The following is a 15214-nucleotide window of genomic DNA, read 5'->3' as shown; positions in this document are numbered from 1 at the left end:
CACACAAATCTTAACTTACCAAGGCTGAGACTGGCTTTCACATTCAAATAAAAATGTGAAAAGCAAACTGTGACCCTGCTACAGGGAATGTTATATCTAAATAAAAGCAACTCCCAAAGGCTTCATTTCCTTGCTCATTTTGGGTGAATTTTTAATCATTTAAGGTCAACTTTAACCAAATCACAGATGCCTATATAAGCCTATAATTTTCTGGCCCAAGCACTAGTGAAGACATTTCCTCCCACACAAATAAAAATTTGAACAAAATTTCAAAGGAAAAACAAAACAAAACAATGAAAATAAAAGAATGTGAAAAGAAATACAAATCAAAGAAATTTATTGGTGTTGACAAATATACATAATACAAAAAAACAAAACAAAACTAACACAACAGAAACAAAACCAGAAACTCCCCCCACCCTGGCAGGCCCACAGGCCTGAGGTACTGACAGCGAGCAGCCCCAGGAGCCCCTTGGAGCATCGCACTTAATTCATGAGGACCTCCATCTGCACCAGCCTCGCGTTGGTGTCCCCAGATGTCCGGTAGGGTATCATCCCAGCAAAGGTAATCAGGGCTCGGGCTTGGCTGCGGAGTTGCTGAGAGAAAGGGGAAGAAGAGAAGAAATCCAGTTAACTTCTGGGTCAGGGCACTGTCCTGAGAACCACCACCCCGGCCTTCCATTTTCTACCCCTTGGGGTCAGGGCAGATTCCCGGTGGGTGGATGACAGTCTCACCCTCCACCATCATGTTCCTCCAGCATGGTGCAGAGTTAGCAAAGCTCGGCTGCTGGGGCCTCAGTTCCAAAGCCCTTCTGCTTAACAAAAGATGGATGGGTGTGCCGGGCAAGCTGCCTCACCTGACACGTCTGACCAGCTGCTGACACGGCCCTGTGCTTCAGACTGCCTGCTCTACTTCTCTGAGCCTCTCTCTCTCTCCTGGCTGGTTTCTGTCCAACTGTTACCATGGGGTCCTGAGTTTCTTTCTAGGACCCTCGTGAAGCACCTGCGCTACCAGAGGCAACAGTCGTGCATAAGTGAGGCCCATTCCAGCTCTTTCCTCTCCTGCATCTTCCCCTTTCCTTCCTTTCACTCCTTACATTCCTTCCTTCCTGACAGAAGTGCTTGGTCCTCTTTTCTCAGGCAACAATATTTATGAGATTCCTGGATTGCTCCAGGAAGGAAAAAGATTTAAACTCAGGTGTTTCCAACAACAAAAATAGGAACCTTCACTCCAATTTCCAACTGATAAATTACTGAATAAAGAAACGTAAGAGAACAGCTTCAGGTTGCCCCACATTGAGGTGTGTTGGATGCTTATACCAGCAGGAAAGGAAACCATATCTGGAATAGAAAAGGAGGGTCTACACACATCTTTTGGATCAGTAATGAGATTTTTAAGAAAAATTCAAGGGTCACTTACTAGGCTTCTTAAGGACCATTCAAGAAGAAAACTGAAAGGTAAGTGCCTTTTACCTGATATGTGAAGTAAATTGGCAAGTAAAGGTCCTAATGAATGTCCAAACCAAAAGAAATTTACTTTATGATGAGAGTATCCATCAGATTTTCTTTAAAAGTGCAAAAATGTGCATGGGTTCTCCTGCCTAACTTGCAGCTACTTTACGTAAGCTCTAGGGGTATGCAGGCCAAGCGACCCATCCACTCCCTGGCAACACTGCAGCTTAAACCATGAGGCCAATTCTTGGGCAGGCAGCTTTTACACGTAAGTCTTTCCTCGACTCCACCCATCCCTTCCTGTCATTACAAAGGAGAGCGGTGGGTAAAAGGAAGACAGGAGAATGGCTTTATCCATCATATGTAAAAACTAAGTGCCTAAAAAAGAGAGACTAAAACACACAGCGTGTGAGTCCAGCTAGTCTTAAATCAGTTCCCTTCAGATGTGGAAAATGGACCTGCCAGGCCACCAGCTCTGCTCTCTGTGAGCAAGCCCTGCTCTGACCTGTAAGCAGTAGAGAGTATCAGAAACGCCCACCACTTCAGTAGTTGTATTCACAACAGCACTGCTGCCAAGGCCCCAGCACAGCGAGCCCACTGCTGGCACATCTCCTATGTAGGCTCTTGCCTGTCCAAGGGCAGATGGCAGACCTGCAGCTGCCTCTCATGCACACACGGATGGGCCTACCACGTCAGAGGACCACTTCTGAGCACTGCTATGTATGCTGCTAAAGGTGAAAATTCCCACCGTCACTCACGAGGCAGAGGTTCTGACAGTGACAATGCCTGTAGGGGTCATAGCAGAGAGAGCCCTCAGATATCCATGGAGGCGGGAGATAGATTTTCAAGGCTCTAGTTTCTTGATTGCCAAAATCAGGTATGGCTGTTGTACACCATACTGAGAGACTCACCAAACATTAAGTGGAAATGTTAAGGGAAAGGTAATTCTAAAACACTGCCTGTTTTAATGGTTTAATTGGAAGTCCAATGCGCTATCCATTGCGCGACGGAATTAATGGTTTAATTGGGTCAAACACCTTTCTTTCCCCTTTTGTCAAATCAACTGTACACCATACACTGTTGGAATCCCAGGGTTCTATCTACCTGGACTCTGCGTGACCCAAGCAATGCTGGAGGCCCCACAGGCAATGGAAAGGGCACTGGCCTTGGTATCAGACAGACCCGGCTTCCAGACGTGGCTCCTTCACTTACCACCTGAGGGGCCCACAAAAGCAAGACACCTCCTGACCCAGGCCTCAGATCCCTCAACTGTAAAATGGGGATAACGACTGTCCTAGGTACCTCTCTGGAGTCACTGTGAGATGACAGCAGAAACAAGGTTTGCATCAAATTGTTGACCAAAAGTAAGTATGGTTTTCATGAAAGTGCTGAACTGAGACTCATAAAATGACCTTCTATTTAAAAATATTTAAAAAAATATATATTTTAAAAAAAAGGGCTGGAATTCTTGTGGAATCCGTATAAATTAGCATTTTGATTTTTTAAAAGGTGATATTCGCTGACTTAGCACATCTTTGTTTTTTAGCTTGAGAAGAGTAGCAACCCCATTAATGTTCGATTTCTTCCGGGAGCCCCTGACACAAGCTTTACCCAGCTGCCAGGTAGTAAAGAAACGAGCAATTTAGGGTCATGAGCAGTGGTCTCATGAGGTGCAATGGACAGCAAACCAGAAAGGTGGTTCTCAGCGATGGCTCTGGCCAACCATCTGGCTGGGATCTTACAGAATCACGGTCCTCGATGACTCGCTGGGGCCTGGATGCCGATGATGGACTTGTCCCCTTGAGCCTCTTAAACTGTGTGAACAAGATGTTCATGGTGGCGAGAAGCACTTCTGAGAGGTTGTGCCTGACCTGCACAAAGGGACACACATGAAGTAAGGAGAAAGAACCAAGCCCTGGGGCCAACCACAGGTTGGGGAAGGGGGGAGCAGTGCTCCAGGAATGCCTGGTCACATCACATCTCCACAGCTGCCAGGTGGAGCGCCACACAGCCACCAAAAAGGAGCTGATGGCATTGAAATGTCAAGCGTGAAAGCAAAGCTCAGGCAATGCTACTCAGAAGGTCAGGTAGGTCACTCTTCTGATCCCTTGTTTATGCCAGTCCTCCTAGGCAGGGGCAGTGAGCAAAACGCATGCCCACTACGTCTGGCCAGCAAGAGTGATTAGCAAAAGCCTGCATTTGAATGTCAGCAGGCAGGGACGCATACACTGGTTCTCCAGTCCCTACCACTCCCCACTGTCTCAGACCCACCAGACTGTCTCCATGGGACCAGCACAGCCCGAGCAGAGTCCTTGGGAGTGTCTATGAGGACAGGCCCTGGTACAACACTTCAGTCCATGAAACACTGAATGATGTAACCAGGGGAGGGCAAGAATCAACAGAAGGAGTGGCTAGGGGTAGAACTGCAGCAGGTGTGAAGGGATGGTCGGCAAGAGGTAAGACCTCCTGAACTGTGTGTACCACAGCAGGCAGCTGCCTCACCACATGTGCAGAAGCCGGCCTTTCTTCTTCCTCTAGAACAGAAACATGCTTTCATAAAAGGAATGTGCTTACTAATGGTTTTAAATTGAAACACTGTTAGGAACATCCTGGAACCAGGCAGCTGGCCCTCAGTGCCTGTGGTTCTAGAGAAGAGTCTTACCCTTAGCTGCACATGGGAATAACCAGGGGAGTTCTGGGCTGCAGCTCAGATCAGGGAAACCAGAATTTCTGGGCCTGGGCACACAGATTTTTTTAAAGGTCTCCTAGCAATTCCAGTGTGCAGCCCAGTTGAGCACCCTTGGGCTAAGCAGTGGCAACATGCTAGAAACCCTGCAGAGAGACAGTAGCTCTGGGGCTCGTGGGCTGATAACTGAGTCCGTGGTCACTGCATCTGCTTCTTGAGACAAAATGGTTCAGAGAAGGGAAAGAAGGATGTGAATCATGATGCATATTTCATGTACCCAATGGAACTACTTAGACAAGATCAGAGTTAAGCACTGACACACCCTCTAGAACAAGTGCATAATAAAGAATCAAACCAGATCCCACAGATCAACAAGAAACCTGTTTCTCCCAAGAATATGTCTGGTCTCTAAAGCGAGTGTATTTTCTGAGTCAGGAACTCAGACTATAATCTGATGGGGATATGTGTACTCACAGAAAAACCAGCCCAGGATACCTGAAATTGGACTTGTCTTAGAAAACTCAGTCTGGATGGTGACTGTAGTAGGACTGTTAAAGTTATTGGCTATGTTAAAACAAAAGCTTTCAGTTAGAAGTGGGGGAAAAAAGAATTTTATAATTCAGGAAGAAAAGGACTCACCTCATCACTGAAATTTCTGAAGGCAGCCACTCTCTCTTCCACACTTTCCTGATTCAGGGGCACCAGCTTCAACCGATCAATTATCTATTTAAAACAAAACCCATCGGTCCCATATGATACAACCATCACAGTCATTTCATCTCCTCAAACACATAGTCAGCATCTAACACATTCATAGTGGGCTTCTTAATAGGAAATGCTAATCCCCTCATTCAAAGGCTTTGATTCTAACTTGCTGACTGACTCAATTCCTATCCTCGTTTTCTGAGGCAGTTTTACAATTCAGAGATTTCAAATTACTCTGAGAAACCTCTCTGTTTTTAGACTAAAGAAGAAAGGAAGAGAAAAAGGAAAAAAAGAGCAACACAGAAATCCCTTTTATATTCACAGGATCATACTTGTCCTTCTTCACTTAACAGGCATACTGGTGACACTTCCTTTGTTTTAAATGAATCTCACGAAGTGTTTTGATTTTTCAAGGGCATACATTAACCTGCACTTCAAACACCCCTCCTGAAACTTACATCAAAGGCTCTGTCAATATGCCCACTGTGATACTCGTCAAAAAAGGTGATCAAGTCCAACAGAAGATAGAACGTGGAGTCCACAAATTTATTTGCACTGATTCCCTGAGCCCTATACCTGAAGGACAAAAAAGAAGTAAGGGGGGTATATTAGGAATTTCTGTGCAATCTATAACTTGAGGATAGCGTCTAAAAAATGTCAAACAAAACCTCTTAAACTCTCTAGATGAAGTGAACTAAGGAGTGGAAAATAGTGTTTCTTTTGAAATGGCCAAGCATTTGATGGCGGGTTTGACAGAAATCCACCTATAAATGTTCTGTGTGAAGCACAGTTCTCTTGCCTCAGCCCCCATCTCAGCAAGCATCTCCAACCCAGTTTTCACTGGGTCACTTTATTGGGCGTATCTGCAGAGGGCACAGAAAGTGACAACTATTGCCCCAGTCTGGGAGTTACACTGGTTAAAGTATGATAACTCCTCGAACTCATGGGGAGGAAGGTAGCTTCTGAAACACTGGCCACTACATCTCTAAGAATTCCCCATCCATCCATCCATCACTAGCTTTGTTCCAAAATGTCTTTGAGATGGCTGCTAATGACATATAGATGAGTATAATGCCTAGAATTAAACCTCATGTACAGGATTAAAATGTTGAGATACCCTTTCATACCCTTCCTTTTCGCAAGAATGTTTACCAAGTGACAGTGCCAAGTGACAGTTGGTTATGACGTGGGGGAACAGGAACTGTCAAACTGTCAGTGCTGGTGGGAGGGTGAGTGAGTAGAGCCATGCTGGGGAACTCTTTGATGCTACGGTAAAGCTGCAGATGCGTCTGGGTGGGCGCTGGGAGCCCCGGGACCCCCCGGAGCCAGCCCCGGCCTTACCGCTCCGCGACGGAGAGCGCCATGTTCTTCAGCCTCTCCTTGTTGGACTGCGGGGCACTGATCTGGGGGACGACAGGGCTGAGCAGTTTGTTCATCAGCTCCAGCACCTTGTCAGCATTCTGTTCGGTTTTTTAAATTAAGAAAGGAATCAATTAAAAATAATCAATAAGAGGAAAAAAACTAAATAACCGAAACCAAAGAGGTAACTTTTGTTCTGTATCTTGATCTGGGTGGTGATGACACAGATACATACCTGTGGGAAACTCATCAAGCTGTTCACTGAATATGTGTACATTTTTCTACTTTTTAATTAGACCTCAATCAGAACACTTTTAAATGAAAGGAAAAATGAATTATAACCCTCTTTTTGCCCACGTTGGTCAGCTGATAAAAGGAGAGAATGTACTCTTCTTCAGGCCCTAACAGTCATCGGTATTCCCCACATGTTCTCACAACGAGCTACTTCCTCCAGTTCTCTCAGAACCCCTCAGCTGTGGTTTTGTTCCCTGACACACACCGGTCAGTGTTTGTGCGGCTGCCCGGAGGGTGAGCACCAGGCATCTTCACCAGCAGCTTCACCACCCAAGCATGATGGGCGCTTCCTCTGCTGCCAAGGGAGGCTTTGCTCAGTGCCCGTGGGACAGCCTTTCAATATGTCACTCTTGTTTGGCCAGAAAGACCTTATGGGCAGAAATAATTCTGTAAAATGGGAATTTCACCCTGACTGGACTATTAACTGCCTAAGCACTAGGAGAAAATGCCTCAGCAGGGAGAGGGGTACAACAATGGCACCATCGAAATGTTTGTGCATTTAACGCCAAAAGGCCGATGACAGATCTATTAAGTGCAGAAGAAAGAAAAGAGCACATTTTACCTTGGCAAGGTCATAAAGCTTTGCTGCTTCTTCAAACAGTCCTTTATTTTCTGCCACGGAAGCAACTTTGTTGATAATAGGCTTTGTGTCACTAGTAAACTTATCTATGACTCCAGGCTGACAAGACAAATCATGGAGGGGAGGAAGAGAGAAATGGGGGGACAGAGCTGTTATTTTAAACACAGAGAAGCAACTGAGATCCGAAAACTACTTTAACTGAAAATACTTGCCCTGGGCAATGCACATATTTCACCAGCTAGACTCTGGCTTTCTTGAAGATATACGGTCGTACTAAACATATGAAAAGGACCAAGGAAACTACTCATGAAGAGGCAGACTCAAAGGCAGCACAGGAGTCACCAGTAAGACTGTGCTTTCTAATTTTCCAAAATGACCTAGAGAATCGGTGAAATCATCAATGATTTTAATTTTGCTGATGAGTAGGCACTAGGGGGAAAAAAACCAGGAGGCTCAGAGAAAGTATCTGAAAGATTCTGAATTTGTTTTCTAAGACAGATGGCAAAAGAAATCCAGTCCTGAAAAAATACATGGCAAGTGGTGTCAGGATACTAAAAACAAACAAAAAAAATCTGCATCATCACTCAACAGCAACCAAATGGTCAAGAAAGTATGGGAGAGGCCTGAGGTACCGTGAAGAGAGAGGGCAGACTATGTGACGTCTGACTGGCCATCTGATTCTCCATCAGCCCTGGACCAAGTCGGGTGACCTGCTCCGCCACCCTGGCAGCACAGGAGATCAGTGAAGAGCATGGGCTCTGGGGTCAAGAAGGACTGGGCTCAAATTCCAGCTCACTTCCTTACTAGCTGTGTGATCTTGAGGAAAATAACCTCTCTTGTCTCCACTTCCTCCCTTGAAAAACAGATGACGGTTCCCACTGTGTTGGGTTCTTGTGATGACTAAGTGAGAAAATACATGTCAAGCATTCAGCACAGGGGCCTGGCAGTTGTCACTGCTCCATAAGCATGGCCACTGTCACCAGCACTGCCACTGTTCTTCTTCTGGATGGTGTGAGCAGTGGGAGGTCATCTTGAGACTGCTGTCTCTAAATCACCCATTTTTACAGATGAGGAAAGTGAGTCCCTAAGAGAGGCATGTGGAGAGTGCCCGAGTGGGTCAGGAGGGGTCTCTGACACTAGGGCCTCTGCCCCTTCTACATTGCCCAATAGCCATGATGGGTCTTAGGGAACTGCTAAGGCTCATGGAAGCAGCTGCATCTCTGGGGTCAGTGTAGAGTTCTGAGCCCTCAAAAACTATCTTTGGAGAGAGGTCAAGTACATTTGTAATTTTCCCCTCTGGGGAGAGTAAGTGCAGTAACCAATTTCTTTCTTGCATATTTTCTGAGCCAAGAATGGCAGAAATGTAGCCTTCTCAGCTGAAAATATGGCAGGTGTGAACAGATGAGTATTCTGAACATAATAAAAAAACTATCTAACCACAAATTTACATATTTTAAGGAGAAATGTAAATGTATGTAAAATCAAGGTCATCATTTGGGGCCTGTAATTTTCATTCTTTGTTTTTAAAACTAAGCAACTTCATTCAGATTTGCATCTTCAGTACCTTGAATCCTAAAATCTAACTGTATTCTTTGGACAATTATAAATCCCCAACTGCAAACTAACACACCTCTGGGGTGCACTTAACCCACCTTTCTACTTCCATCGTTCTCTAGTTTCCCAAGAATCATATCGAACTGCAGAGACAAAAAAAAGTTTACTCAGTTGATTGGACGAGGATATATACATAATCCACAATTCTTTGAAGACAAGAGAGGAATAGGGGAGGTGGGAGAAGTCTTGCACAAACTAGAGAACAGTGAGACTGAATCAACGTTTTCATTGTCAGAAACCAAAGAAAACTCTAACACCCCCCTGCCCCCAGCCACATCCACCAAACTCATATTGAGGTGACCATCCAGTATCACATCAGCATGAGAACTTGTACACTGGAAATCATGGGGGCGTGGAGAAAAGTTAACAGACATACCTCTCGACTTTCTATCACCAGCTCGCTCACACAACGCAGAAACATGTTTTCTCCTTGACTGTCTTTCTCGTCTCTAAAAGGGGACAAAATCAACCCGGTTTCTGGTGTGGCCCCAAGGTCTCTGTCATTCTCACAGTGGCAGAAATCAAAACCAGATGAAGTAAATGGTCAAAAGCCAGTCTAACCTGAGGAAGTAGAAGTATTGGAGGGCCTCTCTCGGGTCCGTGGATTCAAACTTCCGGGTGTAGAGAATGAGTAGCCGCACGAAGTTCAGCCTCCGCATGCAGGGAGGGTCGCCAGGCTCATGGCTGACTGCACCGACGGGGACAGAACTGGTCACAACCACACTGCCCTTCTGACCCATGCAACGGAGAGCTATGGGAACTGAGTCCAAAGACCCAGTGGTGGCACCTACTCCTGCAGCCCAGCCAATGTTTGCCACTGTGAGCTTAGGCCAATCGCCTTCACCACCCTGTCCTCAATTTCGTCCCAAGTACAGATTGGAGAAAGTGGCATTTTTAGTAAATCACTAGGTATGCTGGTCTCTGAGTGAAAAGATGGTGACAACTGACCATTACGGCATGTGCTCTGGAGTGAGTCTGCTGTGCTACTAAGGAAGCTGCAGCCATTCATGCACAGGTATCTTCTCTCCCTCCCCGGACTCCCACCCGATGCAGGTAGGCACACAAGATGGCTGGCTGTGCCTTCCAATGTCTCCAGTTAGAGCCCTAATGGGAACCAGTCTCACGACTCTAGGGACTGTTTCTCCTGCACCACCCTCCAGGCGACCTGACTCACTGGCCACAAAACTAGCACTTAGCACAGCATTTTATCTATTAAACACCTCAGGGAATACTAATGGAGGCGGGAAAGGCAAGAACCCTCATACTAATCATCTCATAAGCCCAACCGCCTACAACACTCTAAAATGATTGGTACCACTTGCCCAAATCCCTGCTGGCTGCAGCTATGTGTCCACTGCCATCTGATGGGGGGATGTGTTATGGATGTGCCACTGCCAACAAATACTCACGGAGCTGAGCGCTCTGTCCCGAGGATTTTAAAAGCAGCTTTAGCTCAAAGAGCACTAGCGCCACGTGGACAGCATGGCAGCGTAGCCGCTCCATGCGGAAGAGAAAGGCAATGGCAGCTTCGAACTGCGCGGTCAGGAACAGCACTTGGAAGTAGAGGAAGGGCTGATGGTTCACTGTGAAGTGGGACTCGCCTGTCCAGGAAGAGGAGGTCAAGCTGACTCAGAAGGAGCCGGCCTCTGCCGGCAGCCCCGAGCCCAGAAGAAGCCCTATGTGCTCAAAGGACTTGCTGGGCGGGACAAAAGCACCAGCCTGAGCCTGAACGGATGCGGGGGCTCTGGACACAGTGGACGCCACTCCAGCCGTGGCCTGTTTCCACAGCCTCCGGACCTCACAAAACAACTGGCGAGCGGGGGCTGTGTTGTAAAACCCAAACTGCTTGCATTAGTTGGGAGAGAAACAGAGCACAGGACCTTGAAACGGAATACAAAAGGGGCTGTTTCTCTCCTTTATCCTGATAAAAGTCACTCAATAAGGACAGGAATGATTTCAAAGCTTCGGTATACTCAGATTCACAGATATCTGCGTTCAACACTGCGGACCACTAGTTGGAATCTCCTTTTCTTCCCCCAATTTTTAAACAGTGAGAGAAAGAAAAAATTAAAAGCTATTTCTCCCTTGTTTGTGCTCAGATATAGTCACTGCGAGGTCTCTGAGGAAGCAGTAACCAAGTCCTCTTATGTCTCTCCCTGAGCCAGTGTCTGCCAGAGCAGTTCAAAGAACTAGTGGAGTTTACTGTCAACGACCATGTAAGTCACATACTCTGTTTACGGCAACGTGCGTGGCCTCTACCCAAATTTGAACTCATTGTTTTGTTGTGTTTTGAAGATCCAGAGGGTTCTGAAGGAGAGACAGAGTTCAGAGATGGATTTTCCCAGAAAAAAGCTAAGCAGTGACCTTAGGTGGACAAGAGAGGAAAGGTAGTTATGTTCTGGGTATCTTACCGTAGTCTTCCAACAACTGTTTCTGGAACTGAGAGAGAGTGAGCCTGTCTTGTGGGGAGCTGGTGCCGTCATCATCGAAACACACCTGGTTCAACTAAACGCCCAAGAGAAATACAGGCATTGGTACAAGCTACTTCCTGTGCCGTGTGCGGACTTGTAGCTGATTAGCTGCCATGCTCAAGGCTACGCTAATGGCTGTGTTACTGGTTGCGAATATTACACAATAAAAAATGGGCCAGGAGACAGGAAATCCACTAGTCCAGTCACCCTATTGGCATTATACATTAAGCAGTAACATCTGTGTGCAGTGTGTGAGCAGGGGGAAGGGGAGAATGCCCTACTGGGCAAGGGAAGCAGCGCCTGCCTTCAGCCACAGGTAGTCCTCAGTTTTGTCGGCCACCTCGCTCTGGTTGTCAGTGATGTCACATCTGCCAATGATACAGTACACAGCCCGTTTGTAGGGGTCCGTGTTGTTCCTGAGGGCCCTGCGGTAATGCAGTCGGAGCTTGTTCTCCGTAGCTGGGGACAATCTAGAGACACAAGGGAACACACAGACACATATGCTAAAGACCCTCACGGGCATCTGAAAGTACCCAGGTCCCAACCACACAGCAAAGTCACAAAGCCTTCCTTCATGGAGGGTAACACTGTCCCACCCATACCCACGGGCACCATCACTTTAACCAGACTTGCAGCTACCAACACCTGCGTCTCCACCCACTGGCTTCCTCAAGTAGTGGCTGTCAAGAGGCACGTGAGAAGGTCTGGGGAATTAATCCTCCACCCACCTCCCTGGCAGCCCTCAAGCAGTGATGGGCAAGATAGAGTCAGTCCCTTAAGTGCCTCAGCCCCGCTCTGGCTTCTCCACTCCCTTATCCCTGTGAGATCACCTCCCAAATAAACTCCATGCACTCAAACCCTTGCATCTGGGGGAAGAGTCTGCATCTGGGGGAACCCTAAAACACTGTCCCTACTTTACACTCTCTAACATGAGCAAGACAGGGCTTATGGTTTAAGACAATCTCTGGACACGGCATTATTGACACTGCCAAAAAGGTAACCCTGGTTTTCCACATGTATAACTGGGGTAACCACCATTATTTCTTCTACATACATGTCTGTATATTGAAACTGGGTTTGAATATGAACTTAAGTCCTATTACATTAACAAAAACCAGAGAAAAATGAATGCTTAGCAGTTCCTGAATGCAAGAGAACTAAAAAAAAAAAAAACTTACTGAATTAATTCAATGATTATATCTCAAGTTTGCTAACTTCTAACTCTGGCCTTTGAGTATGAAGCGTATATTGTCATTTGGGTCAACCGGAAAAGCACTAAATGTGAACAAGTGAAGTGTAATACAACAAAGTTTCATTTACTAAAGCATCCTTGATGTGCCTGGGACTTTGTAAGTGTACACATGGTGTTGGAATGGGGCTCTTTTAATGTTCTCAACTGTTATTCTACAGAGTTCTACTTGCTTTCTAAACTTCATTTTTCTCCCAAGCAGAAACTTATTTGGAGCCACGCACAAGGAAAAGAGAGCAACGCCAGTGGGGGCCACCCTGCTGATTCCACGTGGCTTCTTCTGGATGCACCATCTCATTCACTGTACCTTCTGTCCTTGCTGTTCATGTACTCCTGGAACCAAGTTTTAAACTCTCCCAGCTGGTGCTGGGCTCGGTTGACCACCTGTGAAGCGGCAAGCAGGTCTCCACAGCGCAGGCAGTAATAAATTAACGCCCACACAGGATGGCCTTCCACCTCTCCATCCTAAAAGAGGAAAGGTTTAACTGACGACTTTTGATGTGCTGGCCCTCAGCTAAGCCCTCTTCTTGTATTAAGTCACTTAATCTCACAACTCCACTAGGCAGGGACCGTGAATGGCCTCCTCCTCTCTGTTTTACAAACTAGGAACCTGAGGCATGGGGATGTTAAATAATTTTTCCAAGGTAAGCTGGTAAGCGGCAGTCTGGCTCGAGAGCCTTTCCTCTACAGCACTGTGTACACAGGCTTCAAAGACAGCCAGTGGGTTCTCCGTGGAACCCCAGTACCCACAGCAATCAGGTGACATGTTCTTCTGTGATAATTTACAGATGTGCACTCAGGCTAAGGACGTTCACTGACCAATAAGAGACTATCATATTTGAGTTTATAAAATGTTAACCATTAATGATCAGCTAAATGGATTCTGGCACTTCCATTCACCTGTTAGTTGTTCACTCACTTAGTATCTTTGTTTTGGACACCGTGCTTCGTTATGCACTGGGGAATCTAGGAAAGCAGCTCTGTTCCCACTCTCCCAGCACTAGAGCTTCTCTCTCCTAAAAGTGGCTTTGTCATCACCTGCGCAGCAGCCCTGTGGTTACTCCTCTCTCTCCTTCCCCAACTCCTCCAGAAAAGTGGACCTCAGACTTCCTTTCTTGGCCCCTCCACCCTTCCCTCGGCAGGACTCTTTCTTAAGTCCAGATCTGATCGTGTCACTTCCTCACTTAAACCCCTTTGAGCAATTTACATCCTAAGTGCTTAGCCTGGTGCTCAAGGCCGTCACCAGCTGGCCCCAAGCTGGTCCAGGCCTACCACACACCCGATACACCAGATACTCTTTCCTGCCTCCACGCGTTTGTTCACGCTCCTCCCTCCTCCTGGAATACCCTTTTCCCAGACCCCTGGCTGGCAAGCCCCTACTCTTTAAGCACAAATGTGGGCCTCACCTCCTGTATGAAGCCAGGAGCCTGCAGCCCACCACCCTTGGTACACAGCTCCGGTTCAGCACTTTGCACAGGGTCTGTATCTGACTGTAACTAGACTGTGAGCTGAGAAGAAAGGCACGTTCTAGGACCCATATCTAACTCTGTTCTTCCAGCTGTTTGAGCCAACAATCTCAGAAGTCAGCCCTGACTCTGCCACATCCAAGTTCTTCCACAGTCCTACTGGGTCTACTTTCAAAACATGTCCAGAACCCAATGACATCATCCCCCTGCACCCTCCTCCACCCTAAGCTGAGCGACCACCATTATCACCTGGACTCCTGCACCACCAGTCTCCCAAGGTCTCCTAGCTTCTCTCCCTGCCCCCTCTGGTCTCTTCTCCATATAGTAGGTCCCACACATAACCTCATTTAAACTGAAAACGCCTATCCGAGAGAGACTGCTCTGGGAAGGTAACTCACATAGAGAAAGATGCCAATACCTGAAGTCCAGGCAAGGGAGCCGGAAGTTTAATGTTCAGGAAACTTCGAACCAACTGGTAAGTCCCAGGCACCCCGCCCAGCTGGGCCTGATGCAAGTTGCCAAAGACAGTCACAAGGGTATAATTCTTATAACTGGAAAAAATTTAAAGGCAAAAAAAGGGAGGTTGAAAACACATATTACATGTATCTATGTCCATACCCACAAACATTAGACTGTGAACTCCACAGGGAAGGGCCTGGATTTCAACCTAACATAGAAGAGGAAACAGTGCATGCTTAATGAAGCAAACTACATTATTTATTCATTGGGCAGTGGACCACTGTGAAGATTTCTCATCACTGCGGATACTCAAAAGAATCCCTTGAGCAATATAATAGTGGACTTCAAATGCATTAAGGGCTAATGTGCAGAATAATAACTGCTCCAGCTCACAGCCTAATGCTCTAGTGGGATCTTTTCAAATTTTTCATTTCAAAAAATTTTAAACCTAAAAAAATGAATAGTCCAAAGAATGCTCATATATCCTTTACTTAGATTCGCCAATTGTTAATATTTGTATGATTTTTTTTCTCTCTATATATACGTAGATATACACACATATACAAACACACATACTTTTTTTCTGAACCATTTGAAAATGTTATAGAAATATAGAAATCAGTGGCTACCTCATCTGTAAATACTTCACTGACCTTTTAAAAAGAATCCAGGCTACTAGCTACCTGGTAAAATGTCCCACAAGCTGAATAGTTTCTCATGACTTGATTCAGGTTCAACTTTTTTGCCAAGAACCCTACCTACACAGCACCACAATGAGGCAGGTAATACCATTTTGCCCTTCTTGGTAACATTTAATTTGATCACTTGGTTAAAGGTGTTGTCCACCAGATTTCACCACTGTAAAAGCACCTCCTTCCC

General features: G+C 46.2%; 1 protein-coding gene across 9 annotated transcripts in view; it reads right to left on the bottom strand.

Annotated features, from left to right (window-relative positions):
- Positions 1–320: 320 nt before the first annotated feature.
- Positions 321–15214, bottom strand: part of NUP93 (nucleoporin 93) — a 127074-nt gene continuing 112180 nt past the window's right edge. For 7 of the 9 annotated variants that reach the window (XM_060289745.2, XM_030848025.2, XM_060289747.1 and 4 more), the window contains 14 exons: positions 14295–14427; positions 12718–12875; positions 11466–11631; positions 11102–11195; positions 10100–10291; positions 9252–9378; positions 9067–9139; positions 8729–8773; positions 7059–7175; positions 6185–6303; positions 5302–5419; positions 4778–4861; positions 3195–3323; positions 321–597 (listed from right to left, as the gene is read on the bottom strand). In XM_060289745.2, the coding sequence (XP_060145728.1) occupies positions 487–597; positions 3195–3323; positions 4778–4861; positions 5302–5419; positions 6185–6303; positions 7059–7175; positions 8729–8773; positions 9067–9139; positions 9252–9378; positions 10100–10291; positions 11102–11195; positions 11466–11631; positions 12718–12875; positions 14295–14427 (1666 nt within the window). In that variant the 3' untranslated portion in view covers positions 321–486. Of the gene's footprint in view, positions 598–680; positions 3324–4777; positions 4862–5301; positions 5420–6184; positions 6304–7058; positions 7176–8728; positions 8774–9066; positions 9140–9251; positions 9379–10099; positions 10292–11101; positions 11196–11465; positions 11632–12717; positions 12876–14294; positions 14428–15214 lie in introns of those variants that run through there. The other 2 variants (XM_060289743.1, XM_060289744.1) reach the window with 1 other exon arrangement.

The sequence above is a fragment of the Globicephala melas genome, chromosome 19, assembly GCF_963455315.2.
Source record: "Globicephala melas chromosome 19, mGloMel1.2, whole genome shotgun sequence".
NCBI classification, from domain to species: domain Eukaryota; kingdom Metazoa; phylum Chordata; class Mammalia; order Artiodactyla; family Delphinidae; genus Globicephala; species Globicephala melas.
The sequence above is the reverse complement of the archived record's forward strand: the minus strand, read 5'-3'. Positions and strand labels throughout refer to the sequence as shown.